This window comes from Vombatus ursinus, unplaced genomic scaffold (assembly GCF_900497805.2).
Source record: "Vombatus ursinus unplaced genomic scaffold, bare-nosed wombat genome assembly UNPS02006511.1, whole genome shotgun sequence".
Lineage (NCBI taxonomy): Eukaryota > Metazoa > Chordata > Mammalia > Diprotodontia > Vombatidae > Vombatus > Vombatus ursinus.
The window spans coordinates 2,466-27,620 of NW_020946289.1; the positions used below are offsets into that span (position 1 = coordinate 2,466).

At 40.2% G+C, this 25,155-nt stretch overlaps 1 protein-coding gene across 1 annotated transcript; it reads right to left on the bottom strand.

The window, feature by feature from the left end:
- Window positions 1–429: 429 nt before the first annotated feature.
- On the bottom strand, window positions 430–23,163 carry LOC114033025 (transforming growth factor beta-3 proprotein; the record flags this gene model as incomplete). Its single annotated transcript, XM_027848477.1, has 6 exons — window positions 430–2,514; window positions 3,853–4,006; window positions 5,872–6,043; window positions 11,366–11,473; window positions 20,306–20,435; window positions 23,000–23,163. Coding segments are annotated over 6 exons (887 nt in total), but the record flags the coding sequence as incomplete, so codon positions are not given.
- Window positions 23,164–25,155: the final 1,992 nt, after the last annotated feature.

Here is a 25,155-nt window from a genome sequence, read left to right on the forward strand (position 1 = left end):
CTGGTTATCTGGGAGAACAATTTTCAGTTCTCAGGTCCATAGAGCTAGTTTGGCCTCATCTTGGACAAGCTACCACCCTGTCACCTCTGCATCTCCTTCGTAAAAGGAGATAAATGACCACCTGTTGTTAGGACGGCAGGCTGAGATGTTGGGAATTTAAGGTACTGAATGAAATGGAGTCGCCTGATATTCCTCGGTGTGGCATCAAGTTGAAGAAACCTTGTGCAGTCTGGCCATGGCCAAAGCAGAAATAGGAGGATAGCAACTAAAGATTTCCATGGCAGCTCAGCATACAAGAACCCCCCAGAAGGGGTTATCAAAAACCAAAAAATAATAATAATAATAATAATAATAAAACCCAAAACAAAACAAAAAAACAAATAAAAAAAATAAACAAACATCCAAACCCTAAACTCTTTATGTCTTCTATTAAAAGAGAATTTATAAATGTTAGCATTTGATGTTTATGTTTTTGCTTTACCACTGGGTAAGGTGATCTCAGTGCTGCAAGGAACATCACTTCCAGGATGAGACAAAGGCTCCCTCACTTCTGCTTTGATGACAACCTGGTAGGCGTTTGAGAGTCAGTGCCAAAATAGAATTCTAGGCTTCTCTGGAGTCTAGAGGCCTTCATCTTAGAGATTTAAAGCAATGAGCATTCCTTTGTCTCTAGTTCTAGAAACACTGTCAATAGGCACCTTTTTTTTTTTTTAAGGTATTCCTGGTTAGTCATTTCCAGTCTGGACTCAGGATACCACAATAACTGCATTCTTAGACCATCTGTCGTAGACATTTGAATTGATCTTCTGGTGACTTTGCGGAAATGTTGGAATAGTGATTGAATACATTGAAGCATATCCTTATATGCAAGTGTTCATATATAGGTGAATATGTTTGTATCTATCTTTCCCTATTAGGGGATAGATTTCTGACCAACTGACATTCTCTGTATCTGAGAGAATTCCTCATTAGTAGTAAGAGTGTATATACTTTGGAGCACCATCATGGGAGCAGGCATTACAATACAGAATGCCTATTTCAGAGGCGGTATGACCCCAGTGCATTCATGCTAAAGCAATGTTATTAGAGTTTTAAGATCCTCTGTTCCAGGTTCCAGTTTACTTTGAGTGGTAGAGGTGGGAATAGGGATAAGAGGGTCTCTATTACATAAAGATTATACCTAGGAACAAAGTATTTAATGTTCCATGAGCTGGTTCCTAGAAGATGAAATGATTCAAGTTCCCCCCAAAATATTTATTTATACAAAGGTTTTGAGAGTAATATTTGTGTGTGTGTGTGTGTGTGTTTGTGTTTAAAAACCTCAGCCCAGGTGAGTCAAGGGCCAAGTCAATCAATGCATAAGAGACACATGAGATTTCCCCCAAATACCACATGTGCCACAGTACCTACTTCCAGGATCAACCAATGAACACAAGGTCTTTGGGAGCTAGGATGGGGAGCCCATGGCACCCCATGGCTGCGTGGATCTGAGGTCTATATGACCATTCTAACCTGGAAGGTGTCTAACAAAAACTCCAAGGAGGGGTGGATTGAGGAAGAGAGTGAGAGGAACTGCCCAAAAGGCAAACAGAGAGGATTAGTTCTTAATTATGATGCATCAGCCAGCCCTCTGCTCCTGAGCTCAAACATACCCACAGGGCTCAGCTGTTTACTCTGGGATTCTCTTAGATGGGTAATATCCCTCTATTGGCCCAAGGATGCAAAGTGATGTATGTAGAAGGGACAGTTTGCAAAAGTAGCAACTCTGTCCCTGATCCCAGGCAGTAAGAGTACAGTTCTGGGAATTTTCCCTTCTTGGTGATCTATATGAAAGAAAAGGCTTGGCTTGTGTGGCTTCAAGAAAATGAAATAGAGATTCCCAAGGACAGATAGGCAGCAGCAACGAGCCAACCTAAATTCAGATCAAAAATGTCATTCCCTCTCAGACATTTTCTACACTTTCTCCCCCTTTCCCCACATTATCCCTCAATTGTAACATAGCAAATCTCCTTGACTTGCCAAATTCCTCTCTCTCCCTACCATTCACAAAGAGCATCACAGAAAAAATCCAAGTATTTTGGAGACACTGACTGGTTTTCCCCCTAGCCAAACCCACACTTTTTTTTTCACCACAGTCATTGTCAGAGCTAGCAAGAAAGAGAAAATGTTCCAAAAGGGAGCCTCTGTCTCAGCAATTGGTCCAGGGCTGACGGTTGTGGTCTCCCGATCTCTAGGTGAAGTCTGTTCTTCTTGTGTTTCCCTAGGAGCAGTTCCGCAGTAACAGTTGTGTTGGGTTTCATTTTTTTTCTCTCTCTCTCTCCTTCTCTCTTGGTCGCAGGTAGAGCTGGCAGCATTTCAGCTGCACTTACAGGACTTTACCACCATGTTGGATAGCTGCTCCACTTTGGGGGTCCTCCCAACATAGTACAGGATGGTCAGAGGCTCCAGGTCTTGGGGCACACAACAAGGTGAAGCGGATGCTTCAGGGTTTAGCGTATTATACAGCCCCAGCACCTATGAAGAGATGTTTTCACATGCGTGAGGAAGCCAAGTCCTGATCAAGCGTACAGCACTAGGCTATGCCCAGATGATTTTTGTACTGTGAACTCTCTCTCTCTCTCTCTCTCAGAACAAGTGATAGAGCAGCCATATCTGCTGCTTAAAGGGTTTTTACTCATTTTTCTTTTAAATATATATCTGCATGAATGAGCAACCAATGCTCATCCACAACAGAAAAAGCTATCAGCATTAGGTCTGTTTAAGAGCTATCAGTTGAGTTCACCAGAACTATCTGAGGACCATCCTCTCAAGACTTTACATTGTCTAACTAAGGTAAATTTCATTTTTAAAAGAACAGTTCTTCAGTGGTTTTGCAAGCTCTTGCACAGACCTCAGTTTCCTCTTCTGTAAAATGAGGGAGTTGAACTAGATGAACTAAAGTTTCTTGGCTCTAAGACATTCCATTAAATCAGGAGTTCTTAACCTGGGGTCCACCCATTTCAGGGGATCCTGAACTGAGATGGGAAAAAAATTACATCTTTATTTTACTATCATTGAATCCCTTCATACATATTGTATACATTTAAAAACGTTACTCTGAGAAGGGGTGCATAGGCTTCACCAGAACTGCCAAAGGGATCCATGATGCAAAGAAGGTTAACAACCCCTGACCATTTGTGGGTCTAATGTGCAATGGAGAGCCACTCTCCATGAATTTCTGCACATTTTTCTCCTCTCCCTTATGTGGAAAAGAAATTCATAGGCAAACTTCAAGGCAGCTTTCTCCCCTCAGTCTCTCTGGCCATAATTTCATCTCTAGGTTTCAAATTACTTTCCCTTAGAACTGTTCTGATTGCTGATCTTTAAGGAGAGTCACTTGCAAGGCAATAGAATCCTAATTTTTTTTGCTGATTTGAGAGGGCTTTCACCTAGAAGTGCTTTGCCTACTATATTCAGGAGTCTCGGATGCATCACTAAAGTTTGCTACCTGTGTGACCCCGAGCAAGTTATGTGGCATCTCTGGTCCTCGTGAATGAAACAACTGAACTATATGGCCTCTGAGGTTGCTTCCAGTTCTAAAGCTATGATGCTATGATCCTATCATCTGGGGTAAAAATGTGAAAGTTATTTAATCCTCACACCATGAAAGTTATAGACAAAGCAGAAATAAAAACAGTCTGCCATTCCTGATTGGAACCATGGAGGGAATTTGAGGAGGTCAAATGTGATTAGGAAGAGTCTAACCAGAAGGTCAATACCAGAGACCCAGGCACAGATCATCAAAACCAAAGAAATGTACTTGAAATGTGGTTAAACCTTCAGAACCCATAGAATAAGAAACATTTCCTGTACCGTGCTATGAGTTGTGTCTGCACTTCGGAGGTATGGGCAAGGACCTGAGCAGAAGTTGGCATAGTAGCCCTTAGGTTCGTGGACCCACTTCCAGCCCAAATCTTGTCGGAAGTCAATGTAGAGAGGACGCACACAACAGTTCTCCTCCAAATTTCTGAAACAAAACGTGTACATATAAAAATTCAGAAAGAGGCTCCAAATAAAAGAAATTTCACTAAAGAGAAATGAGCTTGAAAGTACCAAGCTAACAGCCATTAGAAAAATTTCTGCTGATTAAGACTCAAACACGTTCCTGTAATGGTCCTTTGCAGAGAGGTAGAAAGTCTGTGGTGTTGAATTTGACATATATTTTCAGATTTAAAAAAAAAAGAATCAAATGTGTTAAATGAGCAATTGAGAAGATCCCTCCTTAAGTAGTCAACTAGAGCCCCAAAGATCCAGTTAGTAGATATGTTCAGTTCAGTCATTTTTCCATTTTATCTGACCCCATTTGGGGTATTCTTGTCAAAGATACTGGAGTGGTTTGCCATTTCCTTCTCCAGATGAAGAAACTGAGGCAAAAAAGGGTAAATGACTTGCCATGGGTTACACAGCTAGTAAGTATCTGAGGCAGGATTTGAACTCAAGAAGATGAGTCTACCTGACTCCAGGCCCAGCACTCTATCCACTGCACCACCTAGCTGCTCAGTGGGTAGATACAGAATGTCCTAAAAAGAAAATGAGTCTGTAAAAGTGGCCCTGCCCAGTCTGCACAACATATCTACAGGTAAAAGATTATACAAACAAAAAAATTTCATGCCAGATCAAGTTCTAGACATTATGAACAGATGGTCTCTCTGAGGATGGCCCTATTGATAGTCTTCAAATGACACTTCTATAAATTGACACAGCCCTGCCTAGTTTATGTCATATGGTAAACGGATGTTTAGGCTGAACCCTTAGTCCACCTAATCAAATGCTAATGCCCAACGTTTCTTCTAATGAGTACCTTAAAGAGAGAGAACATGGCAGAGTGCTGAGCTTAGAGTCAGGAAGACATGCTAGCTGGGTAATCATAGGAAAGTTACTTAAAAGCCAGTGCCCGAGGGGCAGCTAGGTGGTGCAGTGGACAGAGCACCGGCCCTGAAGTCAGGAGGACCTGAGTTCAAATCTGGCCTCAGACCAAACATTTGACACTTACTAGCTGTGTGACCCTGGGCAAATCACTTAACCCCAACTGCCTAAGCAAAAAAAAAAAAAAAAAATCCAGTACCCCAGATAGCCCTCAAAGGCCATATGTTCCAGACAAGTTGCCTATCTGCATTGGTAAAGGGAGTTTCCACACTGGGAGTTCCTTCATACCTAAAGGATCTCAAACACCAGAACATGTGATCTGGTCAATAGTATGTCCCTGAGCTACACTGCCTAAGAAAGAATTATAAAATTTCCCACCTTAAAATAAAAGCAACATTTAATAGTGCTCACATTTACTTAGCAATAGGTGATAGCTCTTTTTGGCTCATAACCTCTTACAAATAAGGCAGCCCCATATCTGTCTTATTTTTTTTCTGGGACTCTCCTCTCCCTAGAACCCTTCATAGGGATCTAAGAACTTATTTAAAAACAACTTGTCATCACATTTTTCTCCAAATACTTACATGACATGAAAATTCTGGGAAGAAAACCAATCCATGCTAAGCATAACTACCCTCTCTTGTTTCTTCCCTCATTTCTTCCCTCTGTTTCTCTGTCTCTCTGGTTTTCTGACTGGACCTGTGATTTAACTGGTCTAGGGGACTCTGTGGTAACTCCCTTTTCTAAAACAGATCAGCTATTCTTCTGTAACTCAGAGTCATAGAGAGTTGTCTATGGTACATGCCCAGGGTTGAAACCGAGCCTTTCTGACTCTGAGGCTAGCTGTCTGTCCACTATTCTCGGATATTGCTCTTCCTTTTCCTTACTGACCCCTTCAAAGGAATCTGCCTTCACACAACTTAATGTTTTTGACAAGGGGAACTTCCCAGGTGAATTGAGGATTACCTGAAGCAGTAGTTGGTATCAAGAGCCCGTTTCTTCCTTTGGCCTCCCTGGCCTGGACTGTCAAGGCGATGTGGAGGAATCATCATCAAAATCAAATGAGGATTGTGGTGATCTTTTTGTTTCTTCAGTCGCCCAAGATCTCCACGCCCATAATCTTCCTCACTGTCAACACCTAAATGGAAAGAATTGTATAATGTTCATCATTTAAGAGAGATGAACTTGAAAGAAGCAAAAGGTAGAGACATTTGGTGACTTTTTAGCAATAAGACTCCTTTTTCTTTTATTCTGGCTCAAACTATGCGTTGAAAAGGTGGTAGTGATTTATTCTGGAAAAGTGGGCTTAAACCCTCCATCCATTTCATTCAAGTAGCAAAATAGTGATGATTTATAGATGGCACAAGAGTAGAGATTCTACTGCTATGCATATGCCCAAGAATTTTTAAGAGAATAAGAAAGATACCATCTACAATCAAAATATTTAGAGTAGCACTTTCTGTAGAAGTAAAGACCTCAAAACAAAGTGGATGCCCATTGGTTACGGAATGTCAAAACAAATTGTGTTATATGAATGTAATGAAATTACCTTCTGCCCAATAAGTAAGGATAAATATGAAGAATACAGAGAAGCATGGTGGAACTCACATGAACTAATTAAAAGTGAAGTAAGCAGAATCAGGAAAACAATGTGCACAACAACTACAACCATATAAAAAGAAACAACAGCAAATTAAAACAAAGTTAGGTAATTATAATGACCAAGAATGGCCTCAGAAAAGGGATCAACTAATCAATTAACAAGCATTTACTCAGCACCTATGCTGTACCAGGCACAGATTCAAACTATCCCTACTCTCAAGGAACTTATATTCTAATGATTTGAGAATGAACCTCTTTCCCTTCTCTGTGGAATGACTATGGGTATAGAACACTGAATATAATGTTGGACTTGGTTAATAGTTAGTTTCCTGGAATGGTTCTTCTTTTTTTCTTCTTTGTTAGAAAGGAAAGATTTCTCTGAAAGGGGAAAGGAAGGGATATATTGGGAAATGTAGGTAATATATAAAAAAAAGATTAGTAATAAAAATTTAAAAAGGAAACACTTCTTATATATAAACAGTATTAAACATAGCTGCTAAAGACATAAAATCCTCTGCCAACATAAGGATGTATACTCCTCGAGATTTGTGTGTGTGAATGCCCATGGAACAGATAGAGAGTGCTAAGATGTTGGCTTCTAAACTCAGTCCCACTTGTGAATACTCATGGATCTGTTGTTCATTGAGTCTAGCATCTTGAATGATAATTCTAAAATGATTTCCCTCATAATTAAGGAGTCAGAAGAGATCTCAGAGCACATATAGTCCAACCCTACAATCCTCCAACAAGCTCTTGTCCTAGCTTCCACGTGAACACCTTCCATGAAGAAGAGTCTACTGTCTCACAGGCATCCCGTTCTATTTTTAGACAGCTCTAATTATGAGAAAGTTCTTACATGAGAGGCAACAACACTAGATAAAGAGCTGCCCTCAAAGTCAGGTTGTCCTGGGTTCAAGTTTCTCCACTGACACATATTCATAACTCTGGACAAGTCACTTAAAGCAATGCTCCAGGCATCTCTATACAGAGGAAGTTGGTTGAGGAAGTTGTTTAAGGAAGTTTTCCTCACTCAGGAGTTCCCTATACTAATGAAATCACAGGTCTAGTCTCTACTTATGGCACCCAAATCTGTCTCTCTTCTACTTTCACTCATTGCAGTAGTTATATTTCCTAGAACCAACAAGAGTAAGTCAAATTTCTTAATCACCTAAGAGCCCTTCAAATATTGAAGACAGCTACTGTATCACCCTGCTATCTTCTTGTTCCTGACTATACTTGGCATTGTTCCATATATCCATAGAGTACTCTAAGATGTCACAACTAAAGAGAACCTGGGTCCAAAAGGGTACATGATTTACACACAAAGGGCACTACCATAAGCAAATTAGGAAAACATGGAATGGTTTACCTATTAGATCTATAGATAGGCAAAGAATTTAGGATCAAACAAGGTATAGACAGCATTTCAAAATGTAAAATAGATAATTTCAATTATGTAAAATTCAGACTTTTTGCACAAACAAAACCAATGCAACAGAAATCAGAAGGAAGGCAGAAAATGGGGGAAATTTTTGCAACAAGTATCTCTGATAAAGGTTTCATTTCTCAAATATATAGAGAACTGAGTCAAATTTATAAATGAGTCAAATGATAAATGGTCAAAGGACATGTACAGGCAGTTTTCAGACAAAGAAATCAAAGCTATCTATAGTCATATGAAAAATGCTCTAAATCACTATTGATTAGAGAAATTCAAATTAAAATAACTGTCAGTTACCACCTCACACCTATCAGATGGGCTAACATAACAAAAAGGGAAAATGATAAATATTGGAGAGGATGTGGTAAAACTGGGACACTAATGCATTGTTGGTAGAGTTGTGAACTGAACCAACCATTCTGGAGAATAATTTGGAATTATGCCCAAAGGGCAATCAAACTGTGCATACCCTTTGATCCAGCAATACCATTGCTAGATTTGTATCCCAAAAAGATCAAAAAAGAGAGGAAAGGACCTCTTTGTACAAAAATATTTTTAGCAGCCCTTTTTGTGGTGGCTAAGAATTGAAAATCAAGGGGATGTCCATCAATTGAGGAATGGCTGAACAATCTGTATGTATATGTATGTATGTATATGATTGTGATGGAATATTATTGTGCTATAAGAAATGATGAGCAGGATGGTTTCAGAAAAACCTGGGAAGACTTACATTAACTGATGCAAGTGAAGTGAGCAGAACCAGGAGAATGTTGTACACAGTAATAGCAATATTGTATGATGATCTGTAAATGACTTAGCTATTCTCAGCAGTACAATGATCCAAGACAATCCCAAAGGACTCATGATGAAACATGAAGTCTGAAAACAGACTGAAACGTACTATTTTCACTTTCTTTTTGTTGTTGTTGTTCAAGTCTTCTTATACACAATGAAAAATATGGAAATGTTTTGCACGATTGCACATGTATAATCTATATTGGATTGCTTATTCAGGAAGGGGGGAGGGAAGGAAGTGTGGGAGGAATGGAATTTGGAACTCAAAACTTATAAAAAACACAAATGTTAAAAATTATTTTAATATGTAATTGGGGAAAAATAAAATATTATGTTAAAAAAGAAAACTTGGACATTGATAATGACAATTTATACTTGTGTTGTGCTTTATAGTTTATAAAGTGTGAATACAGATATCCTCTCATTTGATGGAAGGGTCCAGAGTAAGAAAACTAATAGGATAAGCAAGATTGAAAAATAATAATCGTGAAAAAAACAGAAAAGAATTGGGACTTTTTCATTAGAAAAAGGGAAGGCTGAAACACAATTTAATAATGTTGCCAAACTGATGAAGACATTTTTTAATAGAGAATAGCTATCAGATGTTCTTCTATACTGAGGGAGAAGAGAAAACTCATGTATGGGGCTACAAGTGGGAATTAGACCTTAGGAAGGGTGATTAGACTGTAAGGATTATGAGAGATGGTAGTAATAGAAAAACAGAAGAGGGCAGAAAGGAATAAGCATTTATTAAGTGCTTACTATGAACGAGGTGCTATACAAATATAATCTCATTTGATCTTCACAGTAACCTTGGGAGGTAGGTGCTTTTGTTATTCCCATTTTACAATTAAGGAATCTGAGGCAGACAGAGATTAAGTGACTTGCCCAGGGTCACATAGCTAGTAAGTGTCTGAGGCCAGATTTGAACTCAGATCTTCTAGACTTCAGGCCCAGTGCTCTACCCACTGTACCACCTAGCTGCCTAGAATATAGATCAAGTAGTAAAATCACCTTTCATAAATGTTTTCAGAATAAGATCAATATCCACTGGTTTGAAGTGATTGAAGCACAGCCTTGCCCAAGGGTGGGGAACCTCTGGTCTCAAGGCCACATGTAGCCCTCTAGGGTCTTTAAGTGTGGTCCTTTGACTGAATCCAAACTTCAAAGGGCCACACTTGAGGACCTAGAGGGCCACATGTGGCCTTGAGATCAGAGGTTCCCCACCCTTAGCCTTGCCCATAGGAAAGAAGCAATGAATTATATGAGCCTTCTACATCTCCCTGCAAGAGTTCGGTGAGTCTAAGATTATATGATTAAGTTGTCAGATGCTTGGCATTCTAGAAGAAGAGGTTCTGAAACAGAACCCATAGGGGTTAAGAACATTGCCCAGGACAGGAAGCCGAGAGATTCCTGTATCATCTCCTAGCCAAACCACTGTGTCAACACAGCTTTGGACAGCTTGCCTGACCTCAGGCATGCCTTGATCACCAAAGCTGAGAGAATGAATGAAAAAATAGCAACTTGAGCTGAAAACCAGTAAGCACATCGGAGCAAAGTTTCCTAGAAACATATTTAGATACAGAAATGACTTTTACATGTTTTGCATTTAAATAAAAGTACAACGTAAAAATATAGAGCCTAGAAGCATTATACACATATGTTTCGTTTAGTCGTTTTCAGTCATGTCTGATTCTTTGTGACCCCATTTGCAGTTTTCATGGCAAAGATACTGGAGCAGTTTGCCATTTCCTTCTCCAGCTCATTTTACCGATGAGGAAACTGAGGCCAACAGGGTTAAGTGACTTGCCCAGGGTCAAACAGCTAATAAGTGTCTGAGGCCAGATTTGAACTCAGGAAGAGTCTTCCCGATTCTAGGCCGGGCATTCTATCCTCTGTGCCACCTAACTGTCCCAATTAGGCATGAACCATATGGGAACTTGATATATATTTGTTGAATGAATGAATCAATTCATATGCCCGCCTACTAGAGTGTATTCTTTCTGATGAAGAGTAATCACTTGTTGAGCATAATAGATAGCTAATATTGTAGATTGTTTGTCATGTAGAAGAGATGAATTTAAGAGAAGCAAAAGGTAGAAATTGTTGGTTGAGCATAATAGATATAATGGAAGACTTGGAGTCAGAAGAACCTGGGATTGAAATCTGCCTCAGACATTTACTAGCTGAGTGACCCAGGGCAAGTCACTCAACCCCTTAGAGCCTTAGTTTTCTTGTTGGTTAAAAAACAACAACCCTAAACCAAAAAAACAAAAACAAAATCAAAAACCAAAAAACAAATAATAGCATCTACCTCACAAGGTTGATATGAGAATCAAGTGAGGCAATACTTATCAAGTGATTTGAGGGGCAGCTAGGTGACGCAGTGGATAGAGCACAGGCCCTGGAGTCAGGAGGACCTGAGTTCAAATCCGGCCTCAGACCAAACACTTGACACTTACTAGACTAATGTTCAGTCCCATATATTTGGGAGATAGTATACATACTCAAACAGTTATGTGTCTGGGCCCTTGATTCCTGTTCTTGGAATCTTGCCCAGATTCTTCCCCATCTAATTCCATTTGTTTCCCCAGGCTACTTTGTATGGATATGTACTGTTACCTTTGAATTTGATCTCCATCACCTCATGAATGTTCTCCAAGATGTCTCCGTTAGGTTGGAAGGTATGACATGGACAATGAATGCTGATTTCTAGCCCCAGGTTGGACTCTGTGGAGGAAAGACATGGTCTGTAAGAAACAGGTTTTGCTTCCTGGGGAAGTATACAGCTAGCTCAGATGTAGACCCAGACTCCTTTCAAGATTAGAGAGTAAGAGTGGGACCCTGTAAAATATAATGAAAAGTGGAAAAAGCCCCAAAGCTAATTATTGTGGGCATTCTACCCTTGGAGGGAAAAGAAATTCCAGTAATTCATTCATTCATTCATTCATTCAATAGGCATTAAATAGATACCTGCTATATACAATGTATTGTGCTAGATGGAGGTGTCAGGAGGTGGGAGAAAGATCCAAGAATAAATGAGACCCAGTTCCTGCTCTCAAGGTTATACATTATCAATAATTCTAGTGATAAAAATTGTCCTCCTAGGAATCATGAAGAAATTCAGAATGAATCCTCCTTTCCTTTTTTCTAGGACACATGAGCATCATCAATGAAGAAATCTATTAGAGGGCAATTTCATTTCTTATTATGAAAAGATCAACATCATATTAGTCTTTTATAGAACAGCCCCCTGCTCTAAAGAAGTTTCTATTCTATTTCAAAGGCTTTCTCCCCAGTTGTTTCAGACATTCATTTTCTAAATACATTTCTGGCTATTGGAAACAAACATGCTTTTATGAATGGTCAGCTACAGTAGCAGCTGCTAGGTGCCGATTAGTACAAATAATAAATCACCAGAAGTGGTCATATGTATTCTAATTCACACTATTCGAAGTTATGGTTTTGTGAAATATCTACATTGGTTCCAGCCCAATAGAAATGCCATGCAAATTCAAATAATGTGATCCCTTCACAGGATTGCTTGGAACTGGAGCCATATGCAAAAGCTTACTGAGCTTAGCTCTACCAAATCAGTTACTTCTCCACTGTAGCCTTCCTCCAGGCCACAGTGAAGCATCATGATAGAGTTTTAATGCAAGCGACACATTATTATCTACAACATTATAAAGGAATATATGTGTTCTTCAGTGCTTGAAGGGGAAGAATTGGAACTATTTGGATAAAGAGAGTGATATTACAAGAAAACTCTATCTTCTAATTAAGAAAAACTCATAGAGGAGTTTGAGATGAAGGGCAGAGTATATAACTGCCTGCTTGGGGTAGGGTAGGGTATTTAGTATAACCTTTCACTGGGTTCCCAATCTCATCAATGTGGATATTCCCTTGGTTGGCATAGATCATAACCCATGCGTACCATCGTATCCTGTGCTATTCTTATCTAGGTCCTTCTATAACTCTCCAATAGTCAATCTATTCAACTTGCCAGAGGCCTTACAGTAGAGGAGGGACTCAACCTTTTTGTGTTCCATGGACTCTGCTAGAAATCTGGTGAAGCCTATGAACCCCTTCTCAGAATAAAGTTCTTAAAAGCATAGAATAAAATACATAGGATTACAAAGGAAACCCATTACACACAAATACAATTATCAATTTTTTTTAGAGTTCATAGACCCTAGGTTAAAACTCCTGCTATAGGTATTTCAATATTTCATGGTCATCAGTGCATTATCCCTTCATCTCAATAATACATGACAGGCTTACTACCTCTTTAAATCTTACATATTCTTTATGCTATCTTTTTTATACTAATTCTAGTCTACAAGGTATCTATGGCAGTATGTGGTCACCTATTTATACCCACCATGTGTATCTACATTGCCTTTTGGTTAATGTATGAGTTTGATTCTTCAGAAAGTATAGCCTTCTATGATTCACATTCATATAGCAAGGGAATACTAATATTAAAAGGGATTTTGCTTTGTTTGTTTTTGGCACCAAGGAGTGACTTGGGATCATTAACAGTCCTACGCAATTTCCCAAAAGGGATAAAGCCTTCTATCCTCCTACTCAATTTTGGGTCCAGTCCATTGTCCATCTGTAATACTATCCAAGATATAGCAGACTATTAGACTAATTCAATTCCATCCAATGGTAAATCATAAGCTAGGCAATTTGCATTCTTCATATGCTTGTCCTATCAGTCTATTAGTCATAATGTATGGCATAAAAGTCAAGGTGAGTCAACAAGGTGAAGCATAGACCTTGGACAAGTCACTTAACCTCTCTGACCCTCAGTTTCCTCACCTGTGAAATGGATAATACTTGTATCTACTTAACAAAGTTATTGTGAGATTCAAATTAGATAATGCATCTAAAGCACTTTGTTAACTCAAATGCAATTTATATATATATATATACATATATATATATATGTATATATATTTTAGCTATTATCATAGTCCCCAGCAGGATGGGAGATCTGGCAATGGCAATGCTCCAACAGGAAAACTCTAAGAAGAACAGAAGATTGCAGTTCATCTCTGACCAGGGAAGCCTCAGTGGGGATAGAAGACTACAGCAGTGTCCCTTCCAGGGAAGCCAACCATAGACCTCTAACAGGGGACATTGATGCCTACTGGTATGCCCAGCCATGTCAGAGAAGGTAAAAGCCAGTCGAAGGAACTCAGAAAATTGAGTTCATGTCTAAACAGAGCCTCACTACACCATCTAAGAGTGTGGGAAGAGACAGAGCATGATCCTGGCACAAAGTTCCAGATCAGAACCTAAGGTTGGGAGATAATAACAATAACAGAAGAAAACACTGAACACTACAAAGAAGTATTATGAATTAAGAGATCCTCAAAAGGAAAGCTCAGAAGAAAATAGCTCTACAATAAGTACTAGCAAAGCCTCATTAAAAAAGAATAGTTTGGCCACAAGAGTATCTGGAAGAAATGATGTAAGAGTTTTTTTTTTTTTTTAATAAAACAAGAGCTCTGTAGGAAAAAAAAAACTGGAAGAATAAATAGCTTAGGTCAGATAGTAGAAAACCTTCCTCGATATCAGACTTCTTGATAATGAAAATAGATCAAATATAACTCAATGATTTGATGATATGACAAAAAAATTAGAAAAAAGAAAAATGTGTTATATACTTAAAAGGAAAAACAAGCTGTATTTAATAGAGATTTGTGGCTTCATGTACAATTCTTTTTCCTTTTCTATTTTGTATATGAAAATACTACTTTTATTTGGTATTTCTTAAGTTTAGAATTTAAAAAATAGAAACTATAGGACAGCTCCTATCCAGTTCCTATTTATTATCTATTCCTAGTATCTAGCACAGTGCCTGCCACACAATAGATACATAATAAATACTTGTTGAGTTTGGGGGAAAGGATAAAATCAAAAGATTGAACAAATAGAAGAAAATATAAAGTAACTATCAAAAACAATGTCCTAGAAAACATGTCAAGTACTGTAATAATCATCAGATTCTTTCAAACCTTTGACCAAACAGAAATCCTGAATATATTTCAAGAAACCATAAGTAAAAACATCCCATATTTACTAGAACTAGAGGGCAAAATGACAACAAAAACAACCCACTGGTCATCTGAAAGAAATCCCAAAATGAACATTCCCAGGGGTGTTATAGCCAAAATTCAGAGGTTTCAGGGTAAAGAAAAAAAGTAGCACAAGTAGCCAGAAAGAAAGAATTCAAAGGGCAAGAAACCACAGTCAGGATCATATAAGACTTGGTAGAAACTACTATAAAGGAGAGAAAATCTTGGAATATAATATTCCAAAAGGCAAAAAATAAAAGCTTACAACCAAGAATAATTCATTCTTCAAAACTGAATTATCTGAACCTTTAATAGAATAGAGGACTTTCAAACATTCTTTTTTTTTTTTTGAGGCAATTGGGTTTAAGTGACTTGCCCAGGGTCACACTGCTAGTAAGTGTCTAAGGTCAGATTTGAATTCAGGCCCTCTTGACTCCAGGACCAGTGATCTATTTATTGTGCCACCTAGCTGCCCCTCAAATATTCTTGATGAAAAGATCAGGACTTGATAGAAACTTTGAAATGTAAATAAAAGGGTCAAGAAAAACCTAGGAAGATAAATAATTTAGGCAGTTGGGAGGAGCTAGATGAACAGGAGGAGAAGAGACAAGTGACTCCTTCATAGTCTTCAAGGGTCATAGAGGGAATTAAATAAAGTGAACCAAGGTCTTGAAGGTAGTTATGTTCCGTATTGATGGTCTTAAGAGAGGACAGAGTAGGGAGGGGGAAAGGAATATACTAAGGAAGAAAAAAGACAAAGCAGAGTTGACACACACAGTTTAATGTAGTAATACATAAAATTCAAGAGGGAAATAGAAGACAGGTAAAGAAAAGGAGAGGTATTTAAGAGGAAGGGTAAAGTCACAGAGGGAATAATCATAAACAAAATAAATTACTTCAGATGGTGGAATATTAAAGAGGGATTAAGAATCAAGGTACAATAATTAAGTGCTTATTATGTGCCAGGCACAGTGAAAAAGTCAACAATTAAACTGAAAGCGAAGCCAAAGGGAAAACAGTATTTCAAGCACTGTTTCAGGAAGACTGTTGCCATGTTGGACTTCACTTCCTATACCTTGGCAATCTTCTGCACACACTTACCAGGAGTGTATCATCTTCCCTCTTCAGTTCTAGAATCATGATCAAATCAACACTGCCATTATTCTGGAAGAGGTGTGTCAATCTACTCCCTGTGGCTCTAATCACCATCCCTGTGTAACTGGGGTCTGACCCATGTGTAGAACACCTGGGAAATGGTTTAAGCACAGATCACCTAGGATGAAAGTCTTTCCATGTGGAGAGGTTAAGGAACCAACTTCCAAGACAGTATCAAAGGCTTGGAATGGAAGTGTCTTGGACAGATCATGGAGCAGGCATGGACGTTCTATACCAGTTCCAGTCTTAACCGTGTGATTAGGAGAAGCTTTTTTCAATTGGGTGTGTAGGCAGATCTAGGGCCATAATCAAAAAGGCTTTTCCTAATCATACAGTTAGCAAACTCTTTTTTTCCAATTAAGACAGATGGAGACAAGAGTAGTTTATCAAGCCGCTTTGTATAACAGTGATCTCTCCTCCAGTACTGGAAGTATTCAAGGACAGGATGGATAACCACGCCATAAATGCTGTATTTGAGATTCCTGCGTTGGGTGACAAGTTGGACTAGATGACATCTAAAGGTCTCTTCCAGCTTGAAGACTTTATGATTCTATGAGTTAGGTGGTCAAAGAGGGCAGCTAGATGACACAGTGGATAAAGCTCCAACCTTGGAGGCAGGAGGACATGAGTTCAAATCTGGCCTCAGACACTTGGTACTTACTAGCTGTATGACCCTGGGCAAGTCACTTAACCCTGGTTGCCTCACCAAAAAAGAAAAAAAAAGAGTTAGATGGTCAAAACTGAGATAAATGAGTAGAGTTGAATGGTGAGGATCAGGTGAAAATACATATGGAAAATTGTCTGGCCAGGTCCAGTAGACCTTGGTCCAGCCAATAGGTCTTGAAAAGAGAGTAGGCAGGAAGTCACAGGGAAAGTTCCAAAAAAACCATGAAGGACAAAAAGGAGGAAAACGTAAATAATGGTGGAGACACACAGGGTCAATGTCCCCACATTCACTGAGAGCCAGAATGATTCTAACTTTGCAGCATTTCATTTAACATGATACTGGAAAAGCTAACAATTCAGCTTTCCAGATGTGTGTGATTTAAAAATAATCAACAAGATTTAAGTGCCTACTACCTGGCAGGCTAATCAGCTTAGATTACAATGAGGGAGACAAGTAAATATTTAAATGTATTCAATATAAATATAAAATGAATAAATAACAACTATATATGAAGTACTTAAATGCAAGTAGTCTGCATGGGAGGGCACGAGCAGTTGGGGGAATCAAAAAAGGTTTCATGTAGAAAATGGTGCTTGGGCTATGGGAAAACAGGTAAATTTATACTCTGTTGGCAGAGCTATGAGCTCATCCAGCCATTCTGAAAAGCAATTTGGAACTATGCCCAAAAGGTTATTAAACCTTGCTTATCCTTTGATCTAGAGATACCACTACTGCCCCTAAACCCCAAAGAGATCACAGAAAGTAGAAAGGGATCTATTTGTACAAAAATATTTATAGCAGCTTTTTGTTTGTGTGTGTGTATGGTGACAAAAAAAATGGAGACTGAGGGAGTGCCCATCAATTGATGAATGACTGAGCAAGTTACGGCATATGAATGTGATATAATACTATTATGCTGTAAGAGATGATGAAGGGGACAGTTTCAGAAAAACATAGGAAGACTTGTATGAACTGATGCAGAATGAAGTGAATGGAAGCAGAACAATTTGTACAACAAAGACAATATTTTAAAGACAAACAACTTTGAAAGACTTGGGAATTCTGACTCATACAATGACAAATACAGTTCCAAAGAACTCATGACAAAACACACTATCTAAAAAAAAATAAAAAAATAAAACATACTATCTACCTCCAGATAGAGAAGTGATGAACTCAGAGTGCAAATTAAAGCATTTTTTTTTAACATGGCCAATTCAAGACTTTGTTTTGCTTAACTTCTTGTTGTTCAGTCATATCTAGCTCTTTGTGACCCCATTTGGGGTTTTCTTAACAAAGATACTGGAGTGGTTTGCCATTTCTTTCTCCAGCTCTTTTTATAAATGAGGAAACTGAGGAAACAGAGTGAAGTGACTTGCCCAGGGTCATACAGCTAGTAAATGTCTGAGGCCAGTTTTGGACTCAGGAAGAGGAGACTTCCTGACTCCCAGCCCAGCACTCTATCCACCTCTTTGCTTGACTATGTATGTTTGTAACAGAGGTTTTGTTTTTCTTTCTTTCTCAGGGCAGGGGTGGGAGAAGAGGTGGGAAGGAGAGGAGGCAGATTTTCTTTGCTTGAAAAAAATAAAATTTCATTAAAAAATATAAAATGGTACTTGAGCTGTGTCTTAAGGGAAAAGAAGGACGCTGAGGTAGAGGTAAAGAATGAATGCATTCCATGTGTGAGGGATGGTCGCTGCAAAGGCACAGAGATGAGGGATGGGATGTCCCATGTGAGAAGTACAGCAAAGTCAAAAACTTTGTCCCACTGGCTGTAAGAAAGTCTAGTCCCAGCTGTGGCAGCTAGGTGGCACCATAGTGCACAGAGCACTGGGCTGGGAATCAGGAAGACATCTTCCTGCATTCAAATCTAGCCTCAGACACTTACTAGCTGAGTGACCCTGGGCAAGTCACTTGCCCTATTTGCTGCAGTTTCCTTATCTGTCAAATAAGCTGGAGAAGGAAATGGCAAACTACTCCAGTATCTTTGCCAAGAAAACCCCAAATGATTCCGGAAGAGTTGTACTGAAATGACTCTACAACGACAAAAGTCCCGGCTGTCCTACTAACTAGTTAAAACTATGTGACCTCAGAAAAATCACTCAAACTCTCTGCCCCCATTTTTTTCTCTCTAAACAAATGGTGACATTACCCCCTGCCCTACCTACCTCATAAAGCTGTTTTTGATAGTCAAATTAACATATGAAAGTGCCACAAAAATATAAAATGCCCTATCAATGTAAGACATTTTTGTTTACCTCCCACACTGAGGGAAACATTTGTCTTTGGGGCAACAAGGAACTCTGGTAACAGAACTATTATGATTAGTTAATGATGGACTCACATTTATTAGGAAAAGCTAATAAACATGGGTTACATAATTACTCATGCCTGGGGTGTGAATAGAATGGTCTCCGTTGTTAGTAGGCTCCCTGTGTAAGTAGATATTCACTATTTATGGAAATATACAAATGACCTTTGTTTCCTCACACTGAGGAACTCCCTGAGTGATTTCTCTCTTGACCACTTCCACTAAGGCAGATTGCAACTTGTCTATTGCTTAAGTAGATCAAGATAGAAATACTGGTTGCTGCTCTCAGAACACTGCAATCATGAAAATAAATCGACAAAAAGAAATCCAGATGAGCCTAATTAACCTCGGACAGTTAGTCTAAGAGGAATTTAATATCAGAGGCCTCTTCTCTCTGTTCCATTTTTATTAGGTTTTTATGAAACTCTGCCGGAATGGGAAGCCCCAGGGCATGTTCTGCAGGGAATTGTTTGTATTCTCTTAGGGAAGCAGGAGAGAATGATAGGGTGCCTGGGAGAAGAGGGAGAATTGATAGGATTGTGCCCTCCAGACACTTAGAGCTTGTGGAAGGACCTTACCCCACTACCCCTCAGCCTTACTTACCATTTTGTACTCCTTTAAAAAACAGAAACAGTAACCAAGTAATAGATGAGACACTGTCGGTGTCAGGAAGACTTTGGGTCCAAATACTGCATCAGTTATTGTTCAGTCATTTTTTCAGTCATTTCGATTCTTTGTGACCCTGTCTGGGGTTTTCTTGGCAGAGATACTGGAGTGGTTTGCCATTTCCTTCTTCAGCTCATTTTACAGATGGGGAAACTGAGGCAAACAGGGTTAAGACACTTGCCCATGGTCACATACCTAGTAAGTATCTGAGGCTGGATTTGAACTCAGGACGATGAGTTTTCCTGACTCCACTATACCATCTAGCTGCTCTAAATCCTGCTTCAGTCACTTATTAACCGGGTGACCCTAGGCAAATCACTTACCCTCTGTATGCCTCAGTTTTCTCATCTATAAAATTAGGAGATTGGACTCAATGGCCTCTTTTTTCCCCCCAGCTCTAACTCCATGGTCCTGTGATTGACTTAGTAATAGACAAGTTGCGATCTGCACTGGTGAAGGCAGTCAAGGGAGCGACCATTCGGGATATTCCCTAGCTGAGGAAATCAAGGCCCTTTGCACGTTTTCAACAATAGGGGTCACACAGGTAGCCTCGGAATGAAGTCCATACCAACCACACCCTGGGCATAAGTCACTGTGGATGGGGCAGGGGCGAATGCGAGTAGCAGCCGTCGGAAGTAACCATCCCTGCCAGTCAGAGAGAGGGGAGGGCTCACCTCTGTGGAGAAGCCATTCCCGAACTGTGTCAGTGACATCGAAGGACAGCCACTCCGCCGTGCCTCGAGTGGGCAGGTTTTTGCCACTGATGTAGCGCTGTTTGGCGATGTGCTCATCAGGCCGCAGGATCTGTGGGGCAGAGAGAGGACTGAGCTCTCAACCGACCAATCAGTATTTATTAAGTACCTACCACGTTCCAGGCATGGGGCTAAGCCCTAGGGATATGGAAAGAGGCAGAAAACAGACCCTTTCCTTAAGGAGCTCGCAATCTCATGGAGGAAACAAGGAACAAGCAGACATGTACAAACAAGCTATATACAGCATAAATAGGAAATGATTAACAGAGCTGGGAGACAGGACACCAATCTGATGAGATATTATTTGTAAAGTACTTACTTGGCACTGCCCCTGGCTGATAGTAGGCACTGAATAAATGCTTTTTCCCATTTCTTCCCTAACCCCCATCAATCAACATTTATTAAGCACCTACTGTGTGCCAAGCCCTGTACTTTGTATTTGTACAAATAAAAGAATACCACAGTCACTACCCTTAAAGAGCTCAAATTCTATGGGGAGATAAGAAATGTGTATATGTGTGTGTATATATGCGTATACATACACACATGTGTGCATGCACACACATGTACATAAACATGTGTGACCACGGGCACATACACACATGTGCGCACATGTTTGTGCGTGTGTGCATTTATATACATGTGGGTAAGCATGGGTATATGCCCACGTGTATGCTCAAATACATACACACATGTATGTATGTGAACACACACTTATATGCATATGTGTAAACAGGTGTGCATCTGTACGCATATACATATACACATAACTATATATGCATACACATATGTGTGTACTTACACATTTATATACAGGTATGTAAATATATGTATATATCCATGTGTATATCTGCACACATATGCATGTGCATATGTATATATTTTGCACAAATGTGTAAAATGTATATGGCCATGGATAGATGCACATACGTATGTATATACACCCACACTTATATATATATGTGTAAGCACCTGTGTGCATCTCTGTGTATGCATGCACATGTATGTTCATGCACATGTGTGTATGTATGCACATTAAAATACATGTATGTGAATGCATGTATGTGTCCATGCATGTGTGTGGGGGTGGGTAGGTACACATACAAGCAGCTAGTGGTGCAGTGGATGGAGTGCTGGGTATGGCGTCAGGAAGACCTGAGTTCAAATCTAGCCTCAGACACTTACTAGCTGTGTGACCCTGGGCAAGTCACTAAATCAACTTGGCCTCAGTTTCCTCATCTGTAAAATGAACTGAAGAAGGAAATGGCAAGCCATTCCAGTATCTTTGCCAAGAAAACCCAAAATGGGGTCATGAAAAGTGGACATGACTAAAAAACAACAACAACATTCACTTCTATCTATATTAAATGTATGCAGAATAAATATGAAGAGAATAAATATAAAGTAGGTACATGGGTGGTAGTTTGAGAGGGAGAACACTCATGTTTGGGGAATGATCAAGAAAGGCTTCATGAACATAGAAGGTGACGTTTATGCTCTGTCTTGAATAATAATAATAGCTGGCACATAAAGCACTTTAAGATTTTCAAAGCATTTTACAAATATTTCAATGATCCTCACAACAACCCAGAGAAGTAGATGTTATTATTATCCCCATTTTACAGGTGAAGAAACTGAGGCAGATAGAAGCTAAGCAACTTGCCCATGGTCACATAGCTAGTAAACATCTGAGACAGGATTTGAACTCAGGTCTTCCTGACTCCAGACCTAACACTCTTACCACTGCATCACCTAGCTGTCTCTTTTTGAAGGAAGAGAGGCATTTTATGAGGAAGGCATACTTTCTAGGCATGGAGGTACAGCCAACTGAGCACAGGGGGAGAATTGTATGTCCCCAAACTCCAATAGGAATTCATGAGACTTCAAGCAGGATAGGAATTAGCTCAGGAAAATTAAAAAAAAAAAAAAGATGGTTCTTGAGCTGTCAAAGGAAAAGAAAGATTCTGAGGTCGAGGTAAGGAGGAAGTACGTGCCATGCTAGGGGATGGCCAAGGCAAAGGCAGAGGTGGGAGAAGGAATGGTGTACGTGAGAAGGGTAGCAAAGTGAGTGAAAGACCTCTCCACTGGGACAAAGAAGTTCTAGTCTCAGTTCTCTTGCTAAGTAGCTGTGTGACCTCCAAAAAATCACAACCTTTCTGGCCCCCCATTTTTTTCTTCAAACATATGGGAACGATACCACTTGTCCTATGTGCCTTATGAGATTGTTTTTGATAGTCGGAAGGGACCACAAAGGCCATCTGGTCTAATCCCTTCATTTTTACAGATGGGAAACTGAGGCCTGATAAAGTTAAATAACCAGGCCAAATTTCAAAGAAGGAGTAAGTGCCAGAGATGGTATTAGAATTGAGATCTTCTGAGTCTTTCTGTTGTAGCACCCCCTTGCCATTTGTGGAAATTAGGGACTTGTGATTTCTCTCACATATCAAGGCCCATCCTGACCTTTCGGAGGCTGCTAGGAATCAGGGAGTAAAAGCATGCGGTAGCTCTCTTCCGAATGGGAGGATGGGGTCTGCCACTTAGGGGGGAGTGTCTAATGGGTCAGGGAAGGAGCTTTGCCACCACTGACGGGAGGAGATGGAAGGGCTGGGAGCTCACCTGAAAGAGCTCGATTCTCTGCTCCGTGCGTTTGGCGTTGGGGTTGGGCACCCTCAAGACTCGGAATTCAGCTCGGAATAAATTGGTTCCATTCTTCTCCACCGAGGACACGTTGAAGCGGAAAACCTTGGAGGTAATCCCTTTGGGACACACGCTCAGCTCATCTAGGAGGGAAAAGCGAAGGAAGAAAGAAGGGAGGTTAGGAAACCATCACATCATCTGCATATGCCACTGATCCAAAGCCCCTGCCCCTGCACTCTTCTGCCCAAGGCCACCAAAAGGCTTGAGGACTCTGACCTAAAGAAGAAGACATCAAAAGATTATGGAAGGGGGCAACTAGATGGTGCAGTGGATAGAGCACCTGCCCTGGAGTCCGGACGACTTGAGTTCAGATTCTACCTCAGACGCATAACACTCACTAGGTGTGTGACTCTGGGCAAGTCACATAACCCCAACCGCCTCACCAAAAAGAAAAAAAAAGATTGCGGAAGGCATTGAGATCAAACATTTGGGGAATGTTGTATCAACAGCAGACTTGGGACGTGTATGGCCACATGAGACTCACCAGGAAATAAAAAAAAATTCCTTGAGTCTCTGGGTCCTTCCCCTACTCCCCCCCCCTCAATTCTGCACCATCTTTTCATTATCTTCATTACTGTTAACATCTTCAACCTGATTCTTTTGCCTTTAGGAGATCCAGGGTCTACAGAGGTATGGCTTATCCCCCTTAATATTTCGAAGGAGGGGGAAGGAGAGCTGTTTGGAGCATTCCAGGGCACCAAAATTCAGTTTTGCTTCCCAGTGGTGATTGTACCAGCTGTGTGGCCCTGGGCAAATCATTTAATTTCTCTATAACTCACTTTTCTCTTTTGTACAATTAGGGGGTTGGATAGCATTTTTCCTGGCTCTACATTTATGAGCCCATGGTCCAGGTACCAGACTTCTCCTTCCTGAGTTTCCCAGAGGTGCAGCCATGCCCAGGCCACCAACCCAAGGGGCCTCAAGCCCCCCCTAACCATGGCAATCCTCTCATTCCCAGTCTCCATGGGGATCAGGATTGGACTAGAGACCAGTACCTCCTATCCTGGCATAAGCACGTTGCCAGACTGTCCTTCTGATGACCAGTGCCAACCCCCATTTACCCCAAGTACAAATATCTAGGTGAGTTGTTTCACTTTTCTGAGCCTTAGTTTCCTCATCTGTCAAATGGTGGGATTGGATTCCGTGTGTTCTAATATCCTTTCAGCTCTAAATCTATAACTTTTTGGGCTATTCCTAGTTATAGCTCTGATCGTATAGAAAAGAGTTCTCAAGCCCTTTTGTCAATGACTCACATTTCCCTGGGATTAGCGTGCCAACAGGTTGCCTTTTCTTCAAGGACCTCCCAATTATAACGAGTTTATGTAGCACTTCCCCACCCCCCCCAAAACCCCAGGACATTAAACCTCTTATACAGGTAAGGAAAGTGAAGCTTAGTGTTTAAGCAACTCACCTAAGGTCATACAGCTTAGACATCCAAGTGGTGGAGCTAGATATCCAAGGTGCACAAGTCATCTGACTACCATTTAACAACATGGAGTCTTAGAGCAGTGACATACAAGTTCAAGGCTCTTTCCATTCAACCACACTGTCATAGGCTGGGCTATATTATACTCTACTGGAGGCAGCTGGTGGCTCAGTGGTTAGAGTGCAGTGCCTGGAGTCAGGAAGGTCCAAGTTTAAAGCTGACTTTAGACACTAGCTGTGTGACCCTGGGCAATCACTTAACACTGTCTGCCTCAGTTTCTTCTTCTGTAAACTGGGGATAGAGAAACTCTGAGGGTCTTCCTTTCCCTGACTGATTCTTTTGTGAAGGCAAAATAGACCATCTTTTACCTCATTTCTTACGTAGCCTTTAACTATCAAATGGGTGTTGTCTCAGACAAACAGATCTGGAAAAGACTTTTGCTTAAAAAGGCCAAGGTCTCCCACTGCATCCTGGGCCATCACCATTCATCCTGACCTACATCTTGCCATTAGACTCTGATGACTCTGAAAGAGAAAGTGAGGCCGATGCCTTTTCACCACCCTGCCTCACTTAAATCCAATTCACTTGCAAGTCAAGACATCACCCTCCTGATGTCATTAGTCCTCTTTGAGAATGAAAGATAAATAAC